The following is a 26,559-nucleotide window of genomic DNA, read 5'->3' on the forward strand; positions in this document are numbered from 1 at the left end:
GATCAATAGGTACCACTCCGACAAGAAGGCAATGGCAGTCCATGCAGTCATGCCAGACAAATGCCCTTGGAGGTGTCTACAGACAACACCAGCTCTTCAGCTTAGAAATGGAGATGAGCACCAACCCCCAGAATTGGACACGACTAGACTTAATGTCAGGGAAAAACCATTAGCTTTACCTAATTGTATGCATTTTTAATTGTATTTGTTTATCTTGGTTTTATATGTGTTGATACCAAATTGCTGCCTGCTGTAAGGCTGCCCTGAGTCCCGTTCGGGGTGAGAAGGGCAGGATACAAATGTGGGAAATAATAATAGAACCACAGAATTGGAAGAGACCACAAGGGCCACACAATCCACCTCTGCTCATGAAGGAGTTTGGTAGCATCTGTAGACCAATCCAAGGTAGGCTGCTGTGGGCTCAATCCATTCTCCCAGAGGCGTAGATCAGGAACAGTGGGCTGAGATGAATTAGTCTTAAAAGTGCCTCGCTGGAGCCTCTGGCGATCTCACATTTCCTTCCCCTTCCTTGCTTGCTTCCTTCTGCACCAGGTTCCTGAATTGGAATTTCACTGCGGCGCTGACATTCTCTTTGGACCCATTATCTCCGTGTCACTCATCTGTATGTACATTGGCCCCGCGGGGCATTCCAGATGCCTAATTATTCTCTTTCACACAGAGCCATTTTGCTTCCTCCCTTTCAACGCCCCCTCTCTCCCCGCAGAGACACCTTCAAAGGCGTTGAATGGCCAGACTCGCAACAGGGTCCGAGGAACCCCATCAAATCCTGCCTAATTGCACCCCACTTTGGGATAAGCAGGTGCTGCTGCTCCAGGAAGGGTCTCCTTTCTTTCCAAAGCACCTGTCGCACTGCATAGGCATCGAAGCCTCGAGGTGAGGAAATGCACAGGCATCCATTTCCCCACCTTGGGCAAACTTCTCCCTTTATATTTGGCTCTTCCCCCGCTTCCCAAGGGCTCCACAGACAGCCAGGAAGCAGGTACACCCCCTAGTCCTTTTTTCAGCCCTCAGCGAGGCAAAGAGAGCCAATTCCGGCTCTGGATGTGAAAAGAAAGTCTCTCTGCTTCTGTGGGAATAGGGGCGGAGGGATCTCTTGCGCGCCTTGCGGTGCCGGAGCAGCTCCATCCAAAAACGTGCCGCTGTTCTCTGGCGGAGGGATCCTTCGCCTCGCTTCATGTGTGGTGCGGCTCCTCCTTCGCTCGCTCTCTGCTGCCTCCTAGATATAGCCAGGCGCGGAGAGGCGCTTGCAGTCATTGCTGAGCGGCGCTGCTCGGGAGCTGGAGTTTTCCCCAGGCTGTCTGTGTGTGTGTGTGTGTGTGTTGTCTCTCTCGCTCTCCTCCTTCGCCTGGGTCGGGTCTCTGGAAGGAAGGAAGGGGCTGAGAGGCAAAGTCGAAGCGGCCGGAGCTGGCTTTTTCCCAGCGCTCCGCACCCTCTGAACTTGGGAACTGTCCACCGGCGAAAGCTCCTGAAAATGACCCTGCTGGCCATCTACCTGCTGGGATTGTTCCTCGGGAGCGGGCAAGGTAGGAAGGCGGCGGCTTGTGCCTCTCTTCCCATCCCGTTGAGCCTCCAGCTCTGCCTCCAGCTAGGCAGGCGCCAACGTCGTCCTTGCCAAGCCAAGCAAAGGATTCCCTCCCTTCCATCCACCGAAAAGATCGATATATATTACAACCCTCCAACTAATTGACACCCGAGGTGGCATTTTACCTGCTCATTAGTCTCCCGCTTAAGGAAGGAAGATTCCAAGGAGGAAAATTGATAGTTTTGGGATATATAAATGGGAAAAAGGAGAGTGACGAATTGAGCTTTTCTTGGGGGCTTAATTTAATATTATTATTATTATTCACATCAAGCATAGCCCTTCTGTCTTTACCTCTGGGTTTTTCCCCCCATAATGCAGCAAAAAGGGTTGAATGAAAAACGTTTCTGAATATATTAACTAAACTATATATATATATATATATATATATATATATGAATATCTATGTATGTGTAATGAAAATGTGAGGATAATGTATGTCAGAATTTCTCCAACCCTCCTGTTCAATGGCTTTCCTTCTGCCACCCAGTGAAAGAGGCTTTTCATTGATTTGCTTCTGAATTTCCCATCTGCAGATACAGTGTTGGTCATGGCACATCTGTGTATCTGGAGGTATGCATCCAGTGGTTTTGATGCAAGGGAGCGCTGAGCATATGCACAGCCTTGGAAGGCAGAAGGAAATGTGTGACAGCTGTAGAAGTGGCCTACACCTGGGGTCTACCTTGTGTGTGATGCATTGAAATGCAGATTTTTGCCCACACTTCTCTCAAAACAGAGACTTGCTTGTGCCCTTAAGGATGTGCTATTTACTCCCAGGTTACTTCAGGATGCTGCTGCTTTGGGCTGGTGGGTGTGTGGGGCAGCCTTGAACTGTGTGAGCATGACACACTGACAGAACCTCTTTGTGCAAATTAATTGCAGCATTTCAAACTGTTCAGACAAGTTTTTGGCATGATTTAAAGGCTCAGCGAAATTGTTAGAAGAACTCGCTTTCCATTCCTTTGGATGGATGGGAATATATCATCGAAACTCCTTAGATTGAAAATGTTAGATATTTTAATAAAGCAGGAGTAAAGGAAGAGCAGAAGGCAGGGATGTATTGTATTTTATATGTATAAAATGCATATTTTAAAAGGAAACAAACACACACAATCTTAGCTGATGTTGTTTTTGGGCTTGATCCGATTTGAAAGGCTGTTCTCTTTACTGTGTTATTCTGTCCAGCAGGGGGTGATAGGGTTCCATTGAAATGTCTCTGTTAATTTCTCTCTATGGGGAAAGACAGCTCATCCCCCTTCTTTTTAACACAGAGTGAGTTTGTCTTCTATCATTCTTCAAGCACAGCTTGACATTTTGGATGTGACTTCTTCAATCTTCTGTTTTCATCTCCCAGCCCCACCCACACCAAGACACCGAGCCCACATAATAGGATGCAAATGAGATGCACAGGCCATTTTTCTGCCTCTCTTCACTCCAAGCACACTAATTGAAAATGAAGATGCATAGTATTTTTTTTTTTAAAAAAAGCATGGTCTTCTAAAATAACTATGTTCTACCCTACTTGTGCTGGTCTATGACCGTAATAAAGATTTTGATTTGATATGTGCAAGCTGTTGGACATGTTTGAGTCAGGAATATAAAAGGCATTTAGAATGTTATTACACAGAATTACTACATAAATCATTTTTAAAAGATAATAAGTCACTGAATGCTACTGTTTCAAGCAGAAATACAACTGTGTTTTTTATTTAAAAAACCCAAATCTCCGGGTAGGTTCTGAAACAAATACAACCTGTAATTTGGGAGAGCCTTGATGATTTTCACCAGAGCAACAAATATGTTTAAGAGGCAGGGTACTGGAAGGGACTACTTTACAGACATAATATCTGCTTAATGTGGTTGTTTGTGGGTGATGTCGCCAAATAATAGGTTGTGTGCACAGTTTCAACTCTAAAGACATAGCTGTGTTTGTCTGGAATATCAGTATGCAAAGGGGTTTTGTAGCATCTTACGCTATTATTTCTCAGTCTATAAGCTTTTGCAGATTAAGTTGACTTCTTCAGAAACAAATTATTATGTTCTTTGCTGAAACAGTTCATCCTTGAATAGACTTGCTGCAAACATCATATTGTTTATTAATTTATCTCACAAATGCCTTCCTTTTCCTTTGGAAAGCTCAAAGAGGTTTGTGTATGGTTTCTAGGTGGTCTCAAATTTGAGTTAGATTTTCCTAACTTCAGCAATAGAACTAGATGATATTCCTTCAGTAAGGACCATGTCTTTGGATCATATTGTATGTTGTAGCTTTAGCATGAAGAACTGTGGAAAGGAATTATGTATTTATGGCTTTGGAAGGTCTTTTGAACATGCAAGAGAGTGACATCATGCAAGACAGCCCATTTTCTAGGTCTAGATTCAACCAATTCATGTAGGTTTCTTCATTGTGTCTCCATGTGCATCTTCACTCAAAGTAATGCCTCTCACCCAGGCTCATAAAGACAATATATCTTTTTACTGTATAATATTTAGGACCTTTGGTGGTTGCACCAAGTGGTCTAAAGTTATGCAAATTCATGAAAAAACTATGAAATTGAAAAAACAGTACACATCAGTGAGATATCTTAGCTAAGTAAAGGACATAGATAGGGGAACATTACGTAGTAATACACAAAGCATGTATGCTAGCAAATAAAGAAACAAATAATACATGAGACATAAAACTGGAAGGCAAGAACCTGAGAATAATTTCCAGGGGAAAGGAAAAACAACATATCTTTGGGAGTGCTATAAAACAGAGGAGAGAGACTCCTCTATGCTCTCATCTAGACTCTTGCAGTTCTGTTTCTACCCTATTTCTCTTTTCCTTCTGACAATATTTGAAAAAGTGGGAGCATATGGGAGGCGCAAATAAAATAGACGGTAATCACTAGGTTCATTGACTTTCACTATACAAACCCCCAAGGTTCAGATTTTATGCTGTGCTATGGACTTTATGAAGCATGATTGAAGCTTATTCCTTTGGAAGTATTGCATTGTTAGGCTGGTGAAAGGAGGATGTATTTCTTTTCAAGCAGTCATACCCTTTGGAGCTTCTGCAGCTAGCTGCTCAAAATGACAGAAGTGGGAAAATTGACAGCCCTAAGTGCCATATCAATGGTCTAATTGGATGAGGATGTTCAACGTTCCCACTTCAAAGTTGCATTGCAGATGAACAAGTGTCATTTTATTTGAAATGGTCTTATTACGTGTAACCTAAAATATGTTTTGAAGACATGTGAGGAGAGTGATTGGTAGCACCGAAGGCCAGCATTTAGTTGTAAGCTCGGTGCTCTTACTACATATGTATTTAAAAATGCACACAGCAGAAGATATTTAACCAGCTGGAACCTTAGGTCTGATTGATTGAGGATGAATGAATTGCACTTTAGGTGTCATGATGCTCTGTTTTATGTATCTTTGGAAGTTTCCCTTATGTATCATCTTATACTGAAATAAATACAAATGTCCATACACCTGTGATGTACACATGCAGTAAATGTTGATATTCTTGCCTTGTTCAGAATGATATATGAAAATCTACCTTGGTATGAGTATTGTAGCTCTTTGGAGGTCCTTCCTTTTTCTGTCCCTGAAATACACAAGTTGAATTGCAAGAAATCCAGGTGGTATCTGTTAGTAGCATATTTTCAAGAATGAACAAGTGTTATTCTTCAACATTAGAATAAGATTACAAACATTCAGGAGGCCATTTACTCTCCTATTTAATTGAAGTCCAAAAGAAATGACATTGTTTACAGATAACAATGTTGTTGACCTCATTAAATTTTATGCAATTGCCTCTTCCACCCTTGTCTCTTAAAAAAAAGTTACTGCTCCAGCTTCATTTGCTTTTTGTGCCCAACTGATTGGCAAAACACAGCCACACAACCTGAATTTTTGTCAGGCCTTTTATTTTTTTTCCTCATTATATTTCACTAAAATAGTATCACAGGCTAATATCTTTCTACACTCCTTCCTAAAAAGAGCATTGGGCTGTGCTGAAAGGTAATTATGGAGAATCGTAATGTGCCAAGTGAAGAGTACTCTTTTGGCTGGAAATAAGAACATCATGCCCTATTAAAACCAAACACACAAACACTAAGGAACTGTTTACTCTGTGTTGGAGGAAGGGCAAATGAAGATTGCATTTGGCAGCAGAAGGTTTGTTAAAAAAAAACCTAAACACATACATGCGTTTTCGTACTATTGTGCCATCACTCCAAAAGTAATAAAAAGAACACAGCTAGAAATGTTTTTTGTTTTTTTAAATAATGTAAACTATTGCAATTTAGTTAATGGGATCAACTTTAAAAACCGTTTCCATTGGTACTAAACAGTATGAATATCTTATTTACAGGATGAGATGTTAGAACATTCATTCTGTATTGGTTTCTTCTGATGGGAACCTGTATGGATTTTATTTATTGACTTTTTATAAATATACCTTATATAAGGATATTTTTCCTGGTAAATTTATGTCAGTTTGCAAGCCCGATGGTTCATTTTTAAGGCACAGTTTTTTCCCAATATTAGCCTGTTTTATCCACTTTGCCCCAGATTTCTGAAGAGTTTTGAATGTAATTGGAAGCACTGTATGAAGACATGGGTGAGGGAATTTTCTGCTTTGGAACCATAGTTGTGCAATGACTTTCCCTTGGAGGCCTGACTGGTACTAAGTTTTGGGAGCATGTCAAAACCTAATTAAAGCCTTTGAAGTTGGCTTTCATCCAAATCTGTCCACAAACATTGATTTTTAACTCTTTTGAAAATGTTGTAGAAAGTTTGTATTATTTTTACTGTTTCAGATTTTAAATTTAAAAAATGATTGTTTATAGTACAGTCCTTGTATCCATCGGGAAGGTATAATCAATCAATGTCTGACAAAATATGTGTCTTCTAGGCATTTTCTAAGTGCTCTGGCACAACTCTATTGTATTCTTGGAGCATAAACTTTTCACTCTTTCTATTTTGCAAGATAACTAGAGATTTTAGTAGATATGGCAGGATGTAAATACAGTGATGATTATGAGTGGAAGTGATGATGATGATGATGATAGTTAGATGGTAATGCCATAGTGATCAGTTACAAGAATATTATATTGTTCCCAATGTGTTCAGTTATATGTAAAAGCTGAAGCTGATAAACATAGACGTTTTCTGTAATCATAAGCAGTACTAAATTTTCTTGTGCATGTACTTGCATATACATAATAACTGGCTGCAGTTAATGCAAGAGTTACTTACGACTATATTTTATCACATCCTATTTTACCATGGCAATGTGTGTCCTTGAATAGATAAGTATTTTATGTGAAGAAATGACATTGGGAGAAATAATATTCAACTAGGCCTGTACTTCTCCAATTCAGCAGCCATGTATAAATCCCTTGACAGTTAACAACCAGATTTGGGAACATTGACATTTCCAGTACCAATTTGCAGTTATTCACTTTCTTGGGCAATTGCCTTTTCTTTGTTGATCTATGAACCACTGTCATCCCACTAATTTGCAGTTATACAGATGTTACACAGCGATTGGAAAGAGCTGAATTTCAGTTGAACTCTCTATCATATTAATTTATATAATAGGCTTTAGATACACCAGTGAGATGATGATCAAATGCAGCACACGTTCCCATCACACTACATACTGGATTTGTACTCATTAAATTTAAATAATGCTGTCCAGAATCTTCTTATTTACAAAAAAATTTAAACATATGATTTCTTTGGGTTTAAGTATGGTTTTTCTCACTCCTTACAACAACAGAATTTCAGGTACTAACATTAGTATAATGTTAGTATAATAAGTTCATAGATAGCATTAACTACTATTCTCAGTTAATAATTCAAGCATTTTGAAAAACTTTTCAAAATGTGTTTATTCCAGACCATACACATAGAACATGCTGTTACAGATACAGTCATCTGAGATTATACTACATAAGAATAAGCATTCCTTTTGCCAGTCTCTCCTCCATTTCTAACTCTGCACACTTTAGTACAAATGTATGAAGACAAAACTAAAGTGTGTACAAGTTAAAAAAAATCTTTACAAATAAACATTCATGCTATAACAACATACCACTATCATAAATAATTAGTATTTAACCAAAATCATAAAGGAATATGTATGTATGAATGCTTCTTTATTTTTGGTGTAGGCATCTATCCTATTCTTTCCATGTTATTTCGGCATCTAGTACAAAATCAAATATGTAAAAATGAGGAACATACCTGTCCTCGTTTGCTTACCTGTCCGAATGCATATCCCTTTATGAAGCAGTTAGAGCATTAAGATCAGCTGGGGAGGTCCTGCTCTCGGTCCTGCTACCTTCGCAGGTGCAATTGGTGGAGAAAAGAGACAGGGCCTTCTCGGCGGTGGAACTCCCTCCTCAGCAAGATTAGATCGGCCCCCCTCCCTCCTGACATTCACAAAAAAGGCCTAAAACCAGGCTGTGCAAGCAGGCATTTGATGAATGATTGCACTATATAAGAAGCTATAGGAAATCACAGGATCAATGCAATGTTTTCAATGCCTTAATGTTGAATGTTTTAATGTTTTATGGTATGTCTGATCTTTTATATAGTGTTAATTTCTTATTTATGGTTATATGTATCATTTCTAGACTTGTAATGTTTTCTTTTATATGGTTGAGAGGCACTGAATCTTTGCCATTTACTATGTTGTTAGACTGGTTTGAGTCCCCCTAGGGGTGATAACAGTGGTATATAAATACATACATACATACATACATACATACATTTCATCAACAGAAGCATATTTGTATTTCACACTTTTTATAGAATGAAACAAGAAAAACAGTTACTATAATGCAGAAGTCAGTAAGATATCTTGGCACGTTCATCCTTATTGAAGCATGTTATGGTGGCACTGATGTTATAGCATTAGGCTCCAATCCTGAAAACATTTTGCAGCTAAACCTGGGATACAGAGGACCTGTTTTAAATTGCAGCTCATGTGTTACATGTAAAATAAGGAACAAGCAATCGTTGTTTGAAATGTATAGGCTACACTCTCCCTAAAATTATACTGCAGGCACAACACGATTGTATTGCTGAAATAAGTGCTGAAATTGATTTTTTAAAATAATAATATGTACTTGGGAAATCTGTACAACACACTGCCATATAATGCAATGAAAGTACATTATATGGCACTGTAAATGGGGCCTATGTCTTTCAATGTTACAGTCTGCATTATGTCCATGTCAATGCCGTCTGAACTCTAATCTACCTCACTTCTGTTTCTTCCTCAAACACTTCCTCCTAAATCTTCCACCAAAACAAATTCCCATCTTCCAAAGATGGGAGAAAAATGCAAAAGTACTCCTTTTTTCACTCTCAATCTCCCCTTTTAACTTTCTGAAAGCTATACCTGGTTGACTACACAATGTGTTGTCGAAGGCTTTCATGGCCGGGATCACAGGGTTGTTGTATGTCTTTCGGGCTGTGTGGCCATGTTCCAGAAGCATTCTCTCCTGACGTTTCGCCCACATCTATGGCAGGCATCCTCAGAGGTTGTGAGGTATGGAGAAAACTAAGCAAAGAGGTTCATATATATCTGTGGAAAGTCTAGGGTGCCCCAGAGGCAGGAAGAAGACAGCAGATAAGCTTTTCAATGCTAATTTAAGTGATTAACTACCTAACATTCATACTGACCTCTCTCACCCTAGACTTTCCACAGATATATATGAACCTCTTTGCTTAGTTTTCTCCATACCTCACAACCTCTGAGGATGCCTGCCATAGATGTGGGCGAAACGTCAGGAGAGAATGCTTCTGGAACATGGCCACACAGCCCGAAAGACATACAACAACCCTGACTACACAATGTTGGGCAGTCCCTCAGCTTGATGATTTTATTGCAATTAACAATTACATATTTTATTGAATCGAAAACCATGGAGTAGTAATATTAGCACTTTATCAAGAATAATTCTAAACACTTTTGGGGTTTTAATTAAAGTGAAATCAAACTTATAAGAGTTAGGACATTTTAACTACTGTTCAGACTAGGATATATTCTGCAGGAAATTGTTTCTTGTTAACTTCATGCTTCATTTATGGTAGTAGCTTGAGATTTTTTTCTTGATGATAGTGTAGTGCAATAATATCCTTGCCACAACTTCAGAGATAACCAGGGAACCATGATTTGGTGCAGAGCAGGTTGAAGTGCAACCATAATCTGTCTGAGTACTGCTGACTGTTGAACAATCAGAAATGCTTGTGAGGGCAGCTTCAGAGACCTCTTTATTTTGGTTTTATATTTGTAACATTTTGTATAATTTTCTACTGATTTTATTTTATTATTTTTCTACCTTTAGTGACATTTTATTGTATTTTCTGGAATACATGTTGATGTACTTCATATACTGTGTGCTACCTGGATTCAGCCAGGGCAATTCACATGCAGACAATACCTCAGTGCTGTAGTGGAATAGATTGAAGATAAACTCTGTGTGGAGTGATATCTCTCAGGTGTGAAAATTGAGTGAGCAACTGCTCTGGATGGAGTTGTACTTCCACTGAATTATCAGGTTTGTATATTGGAAATATTTTTAGATTCATCTCTATCAGTGGAGGCCCTGATATGGCTCAGAGTGCCTGGGGCCAGTTTGACTATTCTGATAGCTATGGCATTTCTTGGACATGGATTACATAGATACCTTAGTTCATATTTGATATCCTTCTTGTGAGGTTACTGCAATCCATCCACATGCTGTTTGTGGCCATATATGACATCAGACCAGGGTATTTAAAGGGCAGTACTCTTCCATACTGACTTGCTGGGCTTTAAGATGTTTTTTGAAGAGAGCTTTATTTTGGTCCTATAATTCCATACTCTGGAGTTTTCTTCTAAAAATGGTTATGTGTATCTCTTCTCTTTAGTCCTTTGAATAACAACAAACAGGCTTTGGTAATAAAAGAAGCTTTTACTATTCACATGCTGTTTTTTTATTGATGTGCTTTAAAATGTGTTTCAAATCTGTTGCATTTATTTCTGTTTGAGTTTACTACTGTTGGCCATCTTGAATGGCATTTTTGGCAGAAAGGCAGGATATAAATTCAGTTAAATGAGTTAATGGCCAAATTTCCCCTCTTTCTCCTTTCAAATAAAGTTTTATTGTAAAAATTTGTACAGAACCATTTTTGAAAAGAATGCTTTACTGCAGACGAAGGGGAGCTAGCAAATTAAGATACTGTCAACAGTCAGACGCCAGTTAACATACAAAACAGAGTTTATTCCAAAGATAAGCCAGAAAATAACATAAACACAGGAAATATCCTTGAAACACTTCACTTTTCAGTGTTTCGAGAGTAGATTGGACAATAATAGCTCAAAAACGAGCCACGCTAATTTCCCTTGCTGGCATTCAATAAAAAACTAAATAACGCTTCAATTCAGCTTTGGAAAACAAATAGAGTTAATTGCTGGAAAATAAACAAACTAGAAAAGCAACAAAGCTGCTTCCACGGTGCAGATAAGCCGAAAGCCTCAAAGGGATGATGAATAGCCATCGTCAGAAGAATCCAAGGTCAGGTCAGGAGGCAGCAGAAATTCCGAAAGACAAACCAATAGTCAGAAGCCAGGAGTAGCCGTCAGTCAGAGGGTGTAGACAGAAGCCAGGTCAAATTCAATCCAAAGTCCGAAGAGGGTGCAGTCATCCAAAACAGGTCCACGATAAGACACAGCAAGAGCCAAGCTAGGTGATATCAGCAGATTCAAATCATAGTCCAAGTCCAGTCTTCATGGAAACACAGAGATCCCAATGGCGCCTCAGCAACACCTTGCCACACGCAAAGTGCAGTGGCCAAACATTCCCATTTTATTCCCCTTCCTCCTGGGTGACCAAACACTCACACCCAAACACCAGGTGTCCCAAATCTACTCAGAGTCTGAACTCCACACAGCTAGAGCTCGTGGATCTGGAGTACCTAGCCATTTGTCGGAGTCCCAATCATCCTGCCCACACTTAGCCCCATGAACACTTAAAGAACCATCCTCCCTTCTCCAAGCATCCCAATTGGGATCAGCTCCTGCAGAAACCCCAGGTTCAGAAGTATCCATAGGCCCCAAATCCCCAGACATCTCTGGTGGCTGTGCCCATTCAGTGCCCGCTTCCCCAGCCACCACCTGTTCCTCAGCATCCATCTCCCCATCTGAATCTTCCTCAGAAGATCCCCCTAAGTCGCTTCCTGCGCAACTCCTCCAGTGAACCCTCATCACGAGGGTTTTTTCTTCCTCTTCGAATTCCATCACCATCAACCATAATCCCCGAAGGTGCAGTCACAACAGATACCATGCTATTACACACTACAGGAGAGACTCTGAAACAAAATATCCAAGCCTCTTGGACACAACTCACAATTAATGTTAAGTTTGACTCATACAGTGTGTGTGTGTGTTGGGGGGGGGGTCTCCTTTTTTGTTTGTCTGAAAGATAAGCCAGTGCCCTACATTTGACCCAAACTCTGTTACTATAATTTTATATAGTTACCAATCTACTATCTTCACAATAAAGTACCCTTTTAAAATTCACTGTCCATACAGTATATGCAAGTATATGCTCTATTTGTGAAAGCCGTTGTTCAAAAAGGAAGAGGGGCAGAAATTCTAGTTCATTTCAGTATGCAATAATTGTTGATAGAAATGCATAATTCACATACATCGTATAAGAGGAATATTTCATAAGTAAGGTTATGAAGTACAAGCCCACCAAAAGGTTTTGTAGTTATTGCCTTGGCAGTTAAGGACTACTTGAGGAGACCTACTAATAAAAACAGAACTCTTTTTCTCCCCAAAATCTGTTATAGAACCTGGGGGCACCAAAAATGTAATTTTTATAGTTACAATATGCTTACTTGGTATCTTATCTTGTCTATGTCAAAGTATCCCCTGAAGGAAGACAAGGCAGCAGTTGCTTTAAAACTTCTCTGTTTTCCAAAATCACTGCCATTATTTCAGGGATCAGCTTGGTGCCCTCTGATTTCCATTGGCACATTTGTAGTGGCTAAAAAGGTCTACTGCCTGCTCTGGGTGGTCTGGGTAAGGCTTGATACTGTGTTGATTCCATTATTTGATCTTGGAGCAGGGCTACAAGTAGTTGCCAGAGCAGATTGAAATGCAAGAGAGGTAGTCCATCCCCATGTAGAGGAAATGCTAGATGATGTCATAGCTGGTGACTGGTTTTGAGAATTTGAAGAATTGCTAGTTCAGAGGTGTTAACTCCCCAACAGACTACATGGACCAAGATCTATGAACACACTGAGTTTACTCCCTCCTGAGAAGCCTTGACAACTGATTAGCTGTCCAGAAAACTTTAAAGCGTTCATAGCCTCTATTTCCCTTGTCACCCAGAGTTTGAAACATTGATGGGCTAGTGATAGTTGTTTTAGTCATAGTAGCCCTCTTCATATTTCTCTGTCTAGAACTATAGTGTGAAGAAAAGTTGCTAGGATACAATCTTGAACAATGTGTACAAACAGCCACTAGAATACTGAGAGACTCTTATAAACTCAGTTATAAGGAAAAATAATCAAGTCATCCCCTACATATCCAGATGTCCTGTCTGTTCAACAGAGATGAATGAGAGCAATTGTCTGTTTGTTTGATGTATACAATACCCTTCTTTTACTCTGATGTCATAGTCTGTCTTCAAAAATGTCTTTCATTAACAGAGCTCTACAAAATGTTATCTTGGTGATCCCTGGGAATATGGGACAAGGCTGGGAAATAAAGTCCCAGAAGACATTAGAATCTGAAGTTGCCCCAGTTCTCTTCTCCCTTTTCCCTAAAGGACCATGGCATTTCCTTTATTTATTATTTATTTATTTACAGTATTTATATTCCGCCCTTCTCACCCCGAAGGGGACTCAGGGCGGATCACATTATAACACACATAGGGCAAACATTCAATGCCCATAAACACATCAAACAGAGACTGAGAGACACACGCAGAGGCAAGTTAACGTTCTTCTGAGGGGATGTTCGATTCTGGCCACAGGGGGGAGCAGCTGCTTCATCATCCACACTGACGGCACTTCCTCATTCCAGGTCGTAAATTAGTTAATCTTGCCTCCCCACTTTATAAGTGGTACCTTATCTCCTACTTGATAGATGCAACTATCTTTCGGGTTGCTAGGTCAGCAACAAGCAGGGGCTATTTTTTATTTTTAATTGACGAGTGCTCACCCCGCCACGGGCTGGCCTCGAACTCATGACCTCATGGTCAGAGTGATTTAAGGCAGCTGCTCAACAGCTGCGCCACAGCCCGGCCCCTTTATTCCCCTCAGGAGTCTCCTATGTCCCATCCACTTTGTTCCAAAGTTCCCCTGAGCCTAAAGTGAAACTTTGAGAGGGGAAGAAGTAGTCTAGAAACTTTATTTTATTTGAACTCCTTTGAGTTGTTTTAGGAGACAAGTCATAGTGATGTGGAACAAAGTAGACGATGGATGAAAAGCAATGGTTTGTGGACACATGCTGCAGAAAATAAGGATAACCAAAAAAAGAAAGAACCCTAAGACAAGGCTATAGAAAGAACAGAGAGGCAAGGGCACTGTGTAGTATAAGAACCAATGCAGTGTAGTCATTTGAAGCAAGGGAATATATGTACTGTCCAACCTCTAACTTGGAAATTCTACAAGATGAAACTTCTATTCTCACTGTGTGCTGGGATCTGGCAGCTCGTAGGTTGTAATATGGACTAAACATGACTGTAATGGAGTTGAGTGCTAAATTTTAATGTGAAAGAAATAGCTAATTCATAAACTCTATGTGGTAGTTTGTTTTTTTTGTTTTTCTTTTAGTCATTTCTATTTATATTTAAACATATTATATTTAGTGTTCATGTATAATAAAACAAATGTAGGACTGTAAGTATTAGGAACAACAGGTTTCACATTCAGCAATTCATATGCTGAATTTCTTGCTGCCAGGGGTAGAGCATTTAGGAAACATGAATTTTGTGGCTTAGTTTATAGTTGCATTACAAGTTAAGCCTGTTTCAGGATGTTCAATATTCAAATCATGTTGCTAGTCACTGAAGCATTTTGACTAGGTGATGTAGTATTAAATGGTTTTGTGCCATTTATGGCAGTTCTGGGCTGTGATTTCAACAACTGCTAAGCACTTGGCTGGATCTTCCTGTACATTTACATTTGATTTCTGTAACTATTTTTGTTCATAAATTCTGTGTACTTTGGGGATTATGGTACAATACTATGGTTTTTTAAAAGAACCGTGATATTTTTACAGCAGTGTTCTATGGAGGTATAACCCAATTGTAACAGTTCTAGGACTGCTCTGAATAAGCTTCCACTAAAATGGGAAGCTGATAAATAAATCAGAATGTTGCTTCATATATTCTTTGGTTTTAATTGGACTTTATTCATTTTTTGCTCTTGCTTTATAACACACCAGCAAAATATTAAAATGAATAATTCATCCATATTGTTTCCAGTGTTTCTTGAAACACATATTTTCACTGATGATTGTATATACCTCATGAAATAAAACACTGAGCACTAAGCACAAACTGAAATTTTAATGTAATTCATTGAATGTTAAAAATGGCGATGAAAAGCATAAATCTTTTTACATTGTCTGTTTGAATGCTAATGGGTCTTTACATAATGTTTTCATAGCCTGCATCACAGAGACCTGGTACCTATGATTTGGATGTGACTCACTGTGCTTTCCTCATTCAAATTTTAGTATGCCATGTTTTGATCTGCCTATCCCCGCACCATTAGATCTTTTAGATGCATTTAAAATCCAAATAAATAGCTTTCTTTATAGTGCACTCCTGGGAAGTAGGGCTTATGGATGATATAAAAGACAGGGCCTACAGTTGTAAAATGTGGACTGGAGAGGGCTCATTTATCTTTAAATATTTTGTAGAAGGAACTTTGACAAGTGTTGATTGTTTCCAGGTTGCATGACAAACAGAGCCGGTCCTAGGTATTTTTCAAGTGTAGGCGAACAAAATTTTGGCGCCCCCCCCAAAACCAATAACTGAAAAATAAAAGCGTTGGATAAGCGAAAATGTTTGATAATAAGGAGGGATTAAGGAAAAGCCTAATAAACATCAAATTACATTAAGATTTTACAAATTAAGCACTAAAACATCATGTTTTACAACAAATCAACAGAAAAAGCCGTTCAATACCTCGCGGAGGCAGGCCACAGGAGACAGGAGTTGCCTCGATGGCGCCCCCAACAGGATGGCGCCACAGGCAACTGCCTAGTTGGCCTGGTGGTTGAACTGCCTCTGATGACAAACAAACCTGGTAAAAAACTTCCCTATTTCATCAGGTCATTAATGGTATGGGTTCTATCTCCAGTTTTCAATCTGGCTACCCTTTCAGGTCCCTTTAATGCAGGAGTCCCCAAACTTTTTAAACAGGGGGCCAGTTCACAATCCTTCGGACCGTTGGAGGGCCGGACTATAGTTGGCCATCGAGCAATAACAACAACAATAACAACAACAACAACAATAATAAAAAAGAGGGTTGGAAGAGACCCTTTGGGCTATTGAGTCCAATCCCCTTCTGCCTTTGTGCACCGAAAGCACAAGCAAAGCACCCCTGACAGATGGCCACCCAGCCTCAATGTTAATAGTAATAATAATAATAATAATAATAATAATAATAATAATAATAATAATACGATCTGCCAACTGCAAAAGGCCACCCTACTGGGATCTGCACACATCATCCAAAAATACACCACACAGTCCTAGACACTTGGGAAGTATTCGACTTGTGATTTTGTGATGCGAAATCCAGCATATCTATCTTGTTTGCTGTGACATAATAAAATAATAATAATAATAATAATAATAATAATAATAATAATAATAATAAAGAGGGTTGGAAGAGACGCCTTGGGACATTTAGTCCAATCCCCTTCTGCCTTTGTGCACCAAAAGCACAAGCAAAGCACCCCTGACAGATGGCCACCCAGCCTCAATGTTAATAATAATAATAATAATAATAATAATAATAATAATAATAATAATAATAATAATAATAGGGGTTGGAAGAGAAGAAGAGACCCCTTGGGTCATTTAACTCAACCCCCTTTTGCCCTTGTGCCGTGGGGGCCGGATAAATGGCTTCAATGGGCCGCATCCGGCCCCCGGGCCATAGTTTGGGGACCCCTGCTTTAATGGCTATACAGAAGAAGGAATTTCAGCAAATGTTACTTGTGTGACAGGCAGTACTTCTTGAAATTCCCACTTTTGTTCAACCATAGGAACCCTGTCCCTTATTTAACCTGGCAACTCTGAAATTGGGAAAGGAAGTCTCAGACATCAGCAATGCCCCAAAATTATCTTTTAGGAATTTTATTCCAAATGATGAGATGTCTTACTATTATCTTACAAACATGCCTTTTCATGCAGTGGTGGATGATACAATTAGATGCCAAAAATGCTAATGGTGCATAAAAGGTTTGTAATTTCATCCATAAATATGCTGAGACCTTTCTTTTCATAGGTCCATGAAAGCTGCAACCATTAACTCTTCCTTAGCCTGCTCTTTTGCGTTTCGTTCAGCAGGCTGAGTAATCTCTTCCCATGGATGTTGTTTCAGAGCTTGGCTGAGGGAGCTGTTATGCACTGCTGGGCTCGTTTTACTGCTGAGCCTACCAGCAGCATCCCCTTATCCACGTTTTCAGAGCTATCCACAACAACAATGAATAAAAGAGCCAGTGTGCTTTAGTGGTTTAAGTGTTGGATTATGACTCTAGAGACCAGGGTTAAGATCCCTGCTTAGCTATGAAATCTCCCTGGTTGACCTTGGGCATGCCAAACAATCTCAGCCTCAGAAAAAAGTAAAGGCAAACCCCTCTTAACAAATCTTGACAAGAAAACCCCGTGATAGCATCGCCTTAGTCAGAAACTACTTGAAGTCATATAACAACAATAATGAATAATACATGCAGTAGTGATTGATAGGGCCTAATATTTATACCAGATTGGACAATTTTGCCTAATTTTAAGTTGTGATAGAAGCTGGATAATAAAATGTACTGTCCTTAGAAGAAGAAGAATTATGTGCAAGGAAGAAATATTCATTTCTAGATATTCACTGAGCTGATTCCATGCTTTGTTCTATATATCCGTTTGATATAAATTCTGTCTTTTAGGCCAGTACTTCAGCTGGATGTCAACTGAATTTCTTTTATTCCAGCACCACATTTCTTGTTCATATTTCTCCACATTATTATTTTTTTATATATAGTGACCTCTGAAATTTCTATGAAATCATAGACATAATGATACATGGAAATAAAATGAGCTCTAGTCTGTGCTGCCTGTTAGGTTCATCTAACATCTTACTAGCTCCATCTAATGTGTAATGATCCATTCCTCTTGTAAGGTACTTGATACCACAAGCCCAACTGCCTGTGGAATGCTTTTCTGTTAGTTTTCAGGTGAAGTGGAAAGATAAATAATCCTATGCATGATCCAGGCACCAACCTGATTACTTTTAAACATCTGGATTCAGGTACTTAAGTGTTTTAGCTTATCATTTAGGGATATGCAGTTGAAATAACATTTAAATGCTTTCTGGACAGTTTTTCACTTAAGCAATAGTAGTACTGTATTATATGTCTTCACCATTTACTGATTTGATGGTATCTTGACACATAAAATGTTGATAAAAAGATTCTTACAAAGTTGTGCAGGTGCCTTGTTACATGAAACCTATCTCCATTCAAATATAGAACATTGACTTTTTTTAACCGCAGAGGACTTACAAGGAAGACATTATCCAGCAGATAAACTAAAAACTGAACGTAGAGCATTTCAACGATTACATTAATAAAGAAATGATGTTTAACATTGTTTTGAAAAGAGATGATTTTAAGTTTAAGTTTTACTATGTTTCCATGGATCTAAAATTATGTACATTTTAAAAAATGCAGCATGCAATTTTAAAGGGACCCCCGCAGGTAGCTTTTGAACATGTGTACATTTTAATGGGATTTTTTGAACATCTGAACATTTTAATGGCCGTTTCTTCCTTCCTTCATATTATGTTTGCATACTTCATTTTGGGTAAAATTTGGAAAATCTTATGATAGCTGTCCATTTTTTTAGACTCACCATGCTCTCACTGAGAACATGAACAATTGCACTGTTTACATCCCAAACAACTGATTCTTCTGGTAGTCCTAAAGATACCATCACTGGAAAAAAGAGTTCTGACTGAATAAGCTGCTTTTTGGCAGGGGGTAGGACTGGGTGGCTCACAAGGTTTCTTCCAACTCTATGATTCTATGACAGAGATTGCCAATTTAGATGATGTATTCTATCAGGCGGCAAGTAGATGTGTTCATATGTTTCTCTTGATATGTGGCATATGCTGCTGCCATCATTTCTGCACTCTTGTACATGTTGAAGTGCACAGTGAGCACATGTCACGTGATAAATATAAATAGTAGATTGTTGAATAACAGAGGTAGGTGTGGGTATGTCTGCTCCTTTATCTCAGGCAGTCATATTTTTCCTGATTCTGCTCTATTCTGTATTATGAAAAAGAGTGGATTGTTTTATAGAGAATTATGATAGCAAAACAAGAGACTAGAATTGATTGTTTTAATCTCCAAGTGTGCTGAATAAGAAATCAGTGTTCACACACTCATATCATGATTTTTTTTGCCATTCAGTAATTTCTACAGTACAGTAGTGATTCCTCCAGCTGGTAATAGAACTTCAGAAGAGGGAAGGAAGGAAGAAAGAATGAATGAATGAATCAACACCACAGTTATTATATTTTTACAAATTTACTTTCCAATCCCTGTCCTTGTGAGAATGAAAATACATCTATTTCATATATTGACTATGTAAAGATGTATAAGCTAAATAAAATATAATCTAGGGATAATATTTTGAATCGGGTCTTCCCAAGCAACTTAATGTGAAACATCAGTGCATCTTCCAAATTTTTGTTAGGGAACCTCAAAGAAAATCTTAATTTACAGTCCCAAAATAAAGAACTGCATTACAAAGCAATCTCAGACACATCAGAGAAACACAAAAAACTGTTGCCAGGGCTCACATTTTTCTACCAAGAGTTGGCAACCATAAAAATTGTATTCACCAGGACTCTGCTCATGGAGTACAGGGTTTTATATGTGACTGTAATTTCTCATTTTAGAAGCAAGTGTTTTATTAGAGCCTAGAAAAGCTGGGAGTTATACTTTAAAACAGTCTATTGTTCTAATTTGGAGACTAACAGGAGGACAATCATTTCAACATGGATTTTGTAGATGTTTAGTGAAGCCAGCATAGTCCAGTAGTTGAGCACAGGTGCTTCAAATATTGCTAAAGTTTCTTTCAACTCAGGGGAGCATGATCAATGGTCAGGGATGGTGGATATGGAAAACCAGCTGATCTATCCATCCTTACTAATACAATAAAAGGTGGTTATGTCTATACCAAACAGTCAATTCTGCATTGTTTTATTTTGATTCATTGTATAAAGTATGTTTTTATTTATAAACATCTCAAAGGCCAAAAATTCTATGCTTGACTTTGTGTGTTGGATCATATAGACAAACTAAGTTTGGATTACTAGCCATTAAGATCACGGGTATCTTTGGCGAGGTAGTCCCTTTCTTCCTTACAGGACTTCTGGTGGTGGTGAGGAAACAAAGAATCATACATCTGGTCATGAGCTCCTCGGTGGAAGGGCAAGTTATAAATGCAGTTACATAGATGCAACCAAATCCAAAATATCTTTATTTGTCCAGTTAATAAATCCAAGTAATCAAATTTCAATTTGTCATTGGCAACAAAAAATAGCTCTTCTTGAGATGATGATGATGATGATGATGATGATGATGATGATGATGACAATAATATTTCTTACCCACTTACCTCTTCTCGAGGTGGGTTACATCACTAAGAACACATAATCTTCTAAAACATTATTTAAAACACACATATTGAAACATATTTCAATAAAATACATATTAAAATACACTGAACAAAGATAATAATAATCAGAAGAAGAAGAAGAAGAAGAAGAAGAAGAAGAAGAAGAAGAAGAAGAAGAAGAAGATGACCACAGAGTTTTGGAGCACAATACTCCTGACCTCACGATCGTGTTAAAAAACAAAGTATGGATTGTCGATATTGCAATCCCAGGGGACAGCAGGATTGAGGAAAAATAACTGAAAAAGCTGTCACGATATGAGGAATTAAAGATTGAATTGCAAAGACTCTGGCACAAGCCAGTCAAGGTGGTCCCAGTGGTGATTGGCACACTGGGTGCAGTGCCTAAAGACCTTGGCCTGCACTTAAACACAATCAGCGCGAACAAAATTACCACCTGCCAGCTGCAGAAGGCCACCTTACTGGGATCTGCACACATTATTTGCTGATACATCACACAGTTCTAGACACTTGGGAAGTGTCTGACGTGTGATCCAATACAACAGCCAGCAGAGTGTCTGCTGTGGACTCATCTTCTTGTGTTTCAAATAATAATAATAATTGCATTTGTTCTGATGGCTTACTCTTGGGCTGCAAGGATCAGGCCTTCTGTCTCCTTCTTCAGTGTCCCATTCGTGAGCCATAGCCAGGTCTTTTCCTTATCAGCTTTTCCTTCAATTTTGTCAAGGAACTTTCCATGCAATGTTTTGTTGTGCCAGCTGTCAGCTCTAGTTTGTAGTGTGGTTTTCTTGTACTAGTTTTTTGTCTGCTGTGCTTTGAGGAGTTTCTGATTTTTGACTTCAATCAAAGCAGGTTCTTCACTTTGCTTTACATATTCTGCCAGGGCATGTTCTTCTTCTTTGATTGCTTGTTTTACTTGTAAGAGTCCTCTGCCCCCTGATCTTCTAGGCAGATATAGCCGGTCAACATCACTGCAAGGGTGCAGTGAATGATGAATGGTCATGAGTTTTCTTGTTTTTCTGTCCAAATTGTCCAGTTCCGCCTGTGTCCAATTTATAATGCCAGCAGTATATCTTATAACAGGCATGGCCCAGGTGTTTATGGCCTTGAAGGTGTTGCCTCCATTAAGCTTGCTTTTGAGAAATTTTCTGACCCTTTGTGTCTATTCTTTGCTGACCACAGTTTTCACGTGTTCATGCTTGATGTTGTTCAGCTGTCATATGCCCAGAACAAATGCAATTAAGGCCAAGATCGAAAAATCAGCTGATGACTCAAAATGCAGACTGTGCAAGGAAACTGACGAAATCATTGATCATATCCTCAGCTGCTGTAAGAAAATTGCACAGACAGACTACAAACAGAGGCACAACTATGTGGCCCAAATGATTCATTGGAACTTAATCCTCAATTACCGCCTCCCAGCAGTAAAGAACTGGTGGGATCACAAACCTGCAAAAGTATTGGAAAATGAGCACGCAAAGATACTGTGGGACTTCCGAATCCAGACTGACAAAGTTCTGGAACACAACACACCAGACATCACACTTGTGGAAAAGAAAAAGGTTTGGATCATTGATGTTGCCATCCCAGGTGACAGTCGCATTGACGAAAAACAACAGGAAAAACTCAGCCGCTATCAGGACCTCAAGATTGAACTTCAAAGACTCTGGCAGAAACCACTACAGGTTGTACCAGTGGTGATGGGCACATTGGGTGCCGTGCCAAAAGATCTCAGCCAGCATTTGGAAACAATAGACATTGACAAAATCACGATCTGCCAACTGCAAAAGGCCACCCTACTGGGATTTGCACGCATCATCCGAAAATACATCACACAGTCCTAGACACTTGGGAAGGGTTCGACTTGTGATTTTGTGATACGAAATCCAGCATATCTATCTTGTTTGCTGTTTCATAAAATAATAATAATAATAATAATAATAATAATAATAACCCCCCCCGCAGGTGCCACCTTGACGTTGTGGGGGGGGGGGGCTTAACTGCTGCAGTGATGACTGAGGGCTGTGCTGGCAGTAGTGTAACTACCGGCAGGTCCAACCAAGCCAGAGAGGCCTCAGCTGAGGAGCAGAACTAAGAGCACCTAACCCATTAGCATTATGGAGAATCAAACCAAAATGAAGTCTATACTGGCTCGGTCGTCACCCACGATAAAAAGGACCACGGTGGATGCTGCTGATTCTGGACATCCATCGACAAGTGGGCTACGGAATCAAAATACAAATGAACAGTCACAGAAGCGGCAGAAATATACAATGCCAGAAAACCGCACAGTTATGAAATGCTATTACAACTCTGAACCTCAAAAGCGCGGCTACCAAAAAAAGGATGCATCAGCTATGGAAACAAGAGCACCCTGACTTACAGATAACAGAACCCCGACTGACTGACCAACAAAGATTCATAATCAGAAACAAAAGTGTTCAGTGAAGTTGAACTCGAAGAAATCCAGAAAATCTGCAAAGCAAATTACCATCAGACCACAGCACAGACAGCAGCAGAGACTCCAGCAACACTTGGAATGGTGGAACAGATTGAACCAGAAGAAAGTGTGGAGCTTTTGCAAGAATTTGAAGAACCAGCACTTGAAACACCTGTTGAACCACCAGGAACCTTGACAGCAAGACAAGAGCTCAAGGATAAGATCATGGCTCATGCTTCAGCAAATGCAATAAGAAAGTGGCTCCCAACTCTAAAAACAGTACCCAAGAGACACCTGGCACCTCTCATGAAAGATGTGAATACAGTACTCTCCACTGTCCAAATAACATCAATTGAACAAACAAACCAGTATGTCTACAGTGCAGCAGTGATAGTAACAGAAGAGCTTGGGCTCCTACAACCAAGGCAGCCGCAAAGAAAATCGACTGGAAAACCAAAGTGGAAGGTCAGACTAGAGTTGAAAATCAAGAAACTCAGATCAGATGCAAGTAACCTGAAAAATATGAAAGAGAAGAAACTGAAGAATGACAAAATCAAGCAATACCTGATCCGAAAGTACTGGCTGAACACCAGAAAAATTGAAGAAGCTTTGGAAATCGTGAAAGAACAAATTACAGCAACAGCCAGAAAAATTGAAAGATATGAAGCCAGAATCATCCAGTATAGACAAAATCAACTGTTTCAATCAGACCAAAGACGGTTCTACCAGAGTCTGAACCAAACAATAGACACAGTAACCATAAAGCCAGAGAAAACTGCAACAATGAAGTTCTGGAAAGAGCTTTGGGAAAATAATAAGAACTACAACAAAAATGCTGTGCGTGGATAAAGGAGTTTGAAGGAAAATTCTCACAGAACAAAATGGAACAGAGGGAAATAACAACTGAAATGATCAGCAAATGAGTGCAAAAAGAACTGGACATCGCCTGGTAGTGATCAACTTCATGGATTTTGGCTCAAACATCTGATTAGTTTAAACGGAAAAATGGCCCAACAATTCAATGAGATGCTTCAGAAAGGAAGTATCAGTGAATGGCTAACAACTGGAAGGACATACCTGATACAAAAGGATCCAGCAATAGGAGCAGCACCAGGAAACTACAGGCCAATAACGTGATTACCTTGAAGAAAAAAGCATCTTGCCAGATGAACAGAAAGGCAACAAATGGAAAAGCAGGGGCACAAAAGACCAGCTATTAATTGACAAAATGATTCTGGAGAACTGTAAAAGCCGAAAAGCTAATCTTCACATGATGTGGATTGACTACAAAAAAGCCTTTGACTCACTCCCACACAGCTGGATCATCAAATGCCTGGATGCCATCGGGATTAGTAAAAACGTTGGCACCTTTATTGAAAACATGATGGAGCAGTGGAAAACTGAACTGTTTGTTGGAAACAATAATAATAATAATAATAATAATAATAATAATAATAATAATAATAATAATAATAATAATACTTTATTTATAACCTGCCCTATCTCCCCTGGGTTAAACAAAGATTAAACAAAGACTCAAGTTTAAAATTCATGATTAAAACAGGCTGGGTAGGCCTGCCGGAAGAGATAGGTCTTCAAATGTGTTTTAAATTCCAACAGCTGATCTAGCTGTTGGACCTTTTCCAGCAGTTCATTCCACAGTCTTGGGGCAGCTGATGAAAAGATCCTCTGGGGGATAGTTGCCAGTTGAGTTCTTGTAGGCCAGAGTAGCCACCCTCCAGAAAGCCTAAGTATTTGGGGTGGATTGCATAGGATTGTATGTGGATTGTATAGGAGAAGGAGATTCTGTAGTTAAACTAGACCAAACCATGTAAGAAATTAAAGGTCAAAACCAACTCTTTGTACCTTGCCCCGAAACTAATTGGCAGCCAGTGGGCTAACTTTACTATGAGTGTAATATGTTTACTCCTGGATGTTCTTGTAACCAAACTGGTTGCCATATTTTGATCCAACCTGAGTTTCCGAACATGGTTCAAAGCTACCACTGAATTGTGGAGGCTACCAATCTTTTTCTTAGGCAAAAAATATTAATTTTCTCAAGAAGCGTCAGCACTGTTACGTCTGGAAAAATATGGAGATGATGTACAGGAAAAGCTAGCCAGTTTAGTTTTAAATGAACTACAAGAGGAAACCAAAGGGCTAAGACTTAACTCTTTGAGAACTCAAGCTCCAGCAGTGGTTTGTTAAACCCTTACATTTGGACTGCACAGGTACCACTGAATATGTTTCAGAAAGAAATTCAATAACAAATAAATGTTCAGTACCACATATCTGTGACCCACTTGGTTGCAGTATTTCTGTTAGGGTGAAATGTGTATATTCCTATTTAAAATGTGGTCATTGCTTATAAATGTGCTAGTCTACTCACATTAGCAAATCAGATTGTTCTGCAGATTTGTGCTCACTCTTTGGCAACATGAAAGTGGTTACTCTGTCCTGAACTATAAAATAAGTCAGAATGATGAGGGATGCTTGATTAATACAGTGTTTTATGATTATTTAATATTAACTGCCATTGATCTGCACACACTAGTACAGATCAGAACCTAGTTATCCATCCTGTATTATACCCTATGACTATTCTAATGCAGTGTTTAGCTCAAAAACTAAAACCGTATTAAGAAATGTGTAATTCAGGAGAAAAGCTAGTCTAAATCTAATTATTTGTCCCATGTAGGGTAGACCCATTAAATCAGTGTGGAACTTAGCAATGGAACATATTCCATTGATTTCACAGTCTAACTAACTGGCTTACCTATCCATTCCTATTAATAAAGCTGAAGAAAGCTGGCAGGATGAGAGTCAACTAATTAGAAATATTGTACTGGAGCTGCGGTCCGTGGATAATATGGCTTGCCAACATGACCAAAAATGAGTAATAAACAAATTAATCCTAAACTCTATTTAGAAGCCCAAATGATAATATTAAGGCTACTATGCATTGGACATATTGTGAGATGGCATACCTCATGAAAAAAGAAGTCTATAAGGTTTGGATAAATGAGAAGCAGTAGGAAAAATGGAAGGCCTCACTATAGGTGAATAGGCAGACAAAAAAAGCCATATCCCTGGATTTGCAGGACCTTCCATGCAGCTGTATAAAATCCACATTGAACTCAATTATACGGCAGTGTGGACTCAGACAATCCAGTTCAAAGCAGATATTGTGGATTATCTGCCTTGATATTCTATTTTATATGGCTGTGTGTGGAAGGACCCTGAATTGTTTTTGATTACATCTTGGACATCTCTACATTACAGTGTCACCACAGGTTGAAGGCAACTTGATGGTAGCTAACAATAATGGAAATTGAATTTGGACTCCTGCTTAAAAAGTATATTTATATACAATATTATTTGGATACTTATTTTAAAGAAACATTTCACAGATCGTTGCAGATATAGAATGAGATGGGCTAATGCATAAATACATTTATTTGTTTTATTTAATTTATATATCTTTTTTCCTAATATAAGAACCAAGGTGACATGCCTGACATTATCATAGGCAAGAAGTTGGCTGATCTGTCCATTTCTGCTAACAAAGTGAAAGGAGTTTGTTGCTG

The 26,559-nt window shown here is 39.0% G+C and overlaps 1 protein-coding gene across 4 annotated transcripts in view; it reads left to right on the forward strand.

Annotated features, from left to right (window-relative positions):
- The first annotated feature begins 1,219 nt into the window (after positions 1–1,219).
- The window catches only part of ncam2 (neural cell adhesion molecule 2), a 401,448-nt gene continuing 376,108 nt past the window's right edge, over positions 1,220–26,559 (forward strand). For 2 of the 4 annotated variants that reach the window (XM_062975023.1, XM_008107637.3), the window contains exon 1: positions 1,225–1,544. In XM_062975023.1, the coding sequence (XP_062831093.1) occupies positions 1,493–1,544 (52 nt within the window). In that variant the 5' untranslated portion in view covers positions 1,225–1,492. Of the gene's footprint in view, positions 1,545–26,559 lie in introns of all 4 variants that reach the window. The other 2 variants (XR_010004200.1, XM_008107636.3) reach the window with 2 other exon arrangements.

Source organism: Anolis carolinensis, chromosome 3 (assembly GCF_035594765.1).
Source record: "Anolis carolinensis isolate JA03-04 chromosome 3, rAnoCar3.1.pri, whole genome shotgun sequence".
In the NCBI taxonomy this organism is placed as follows: Eukaryota; Metazoa; Chordata; class Lepidosauria; order Squamata; family Dactyloidae; genus Anolis; species Anolis carolinensis.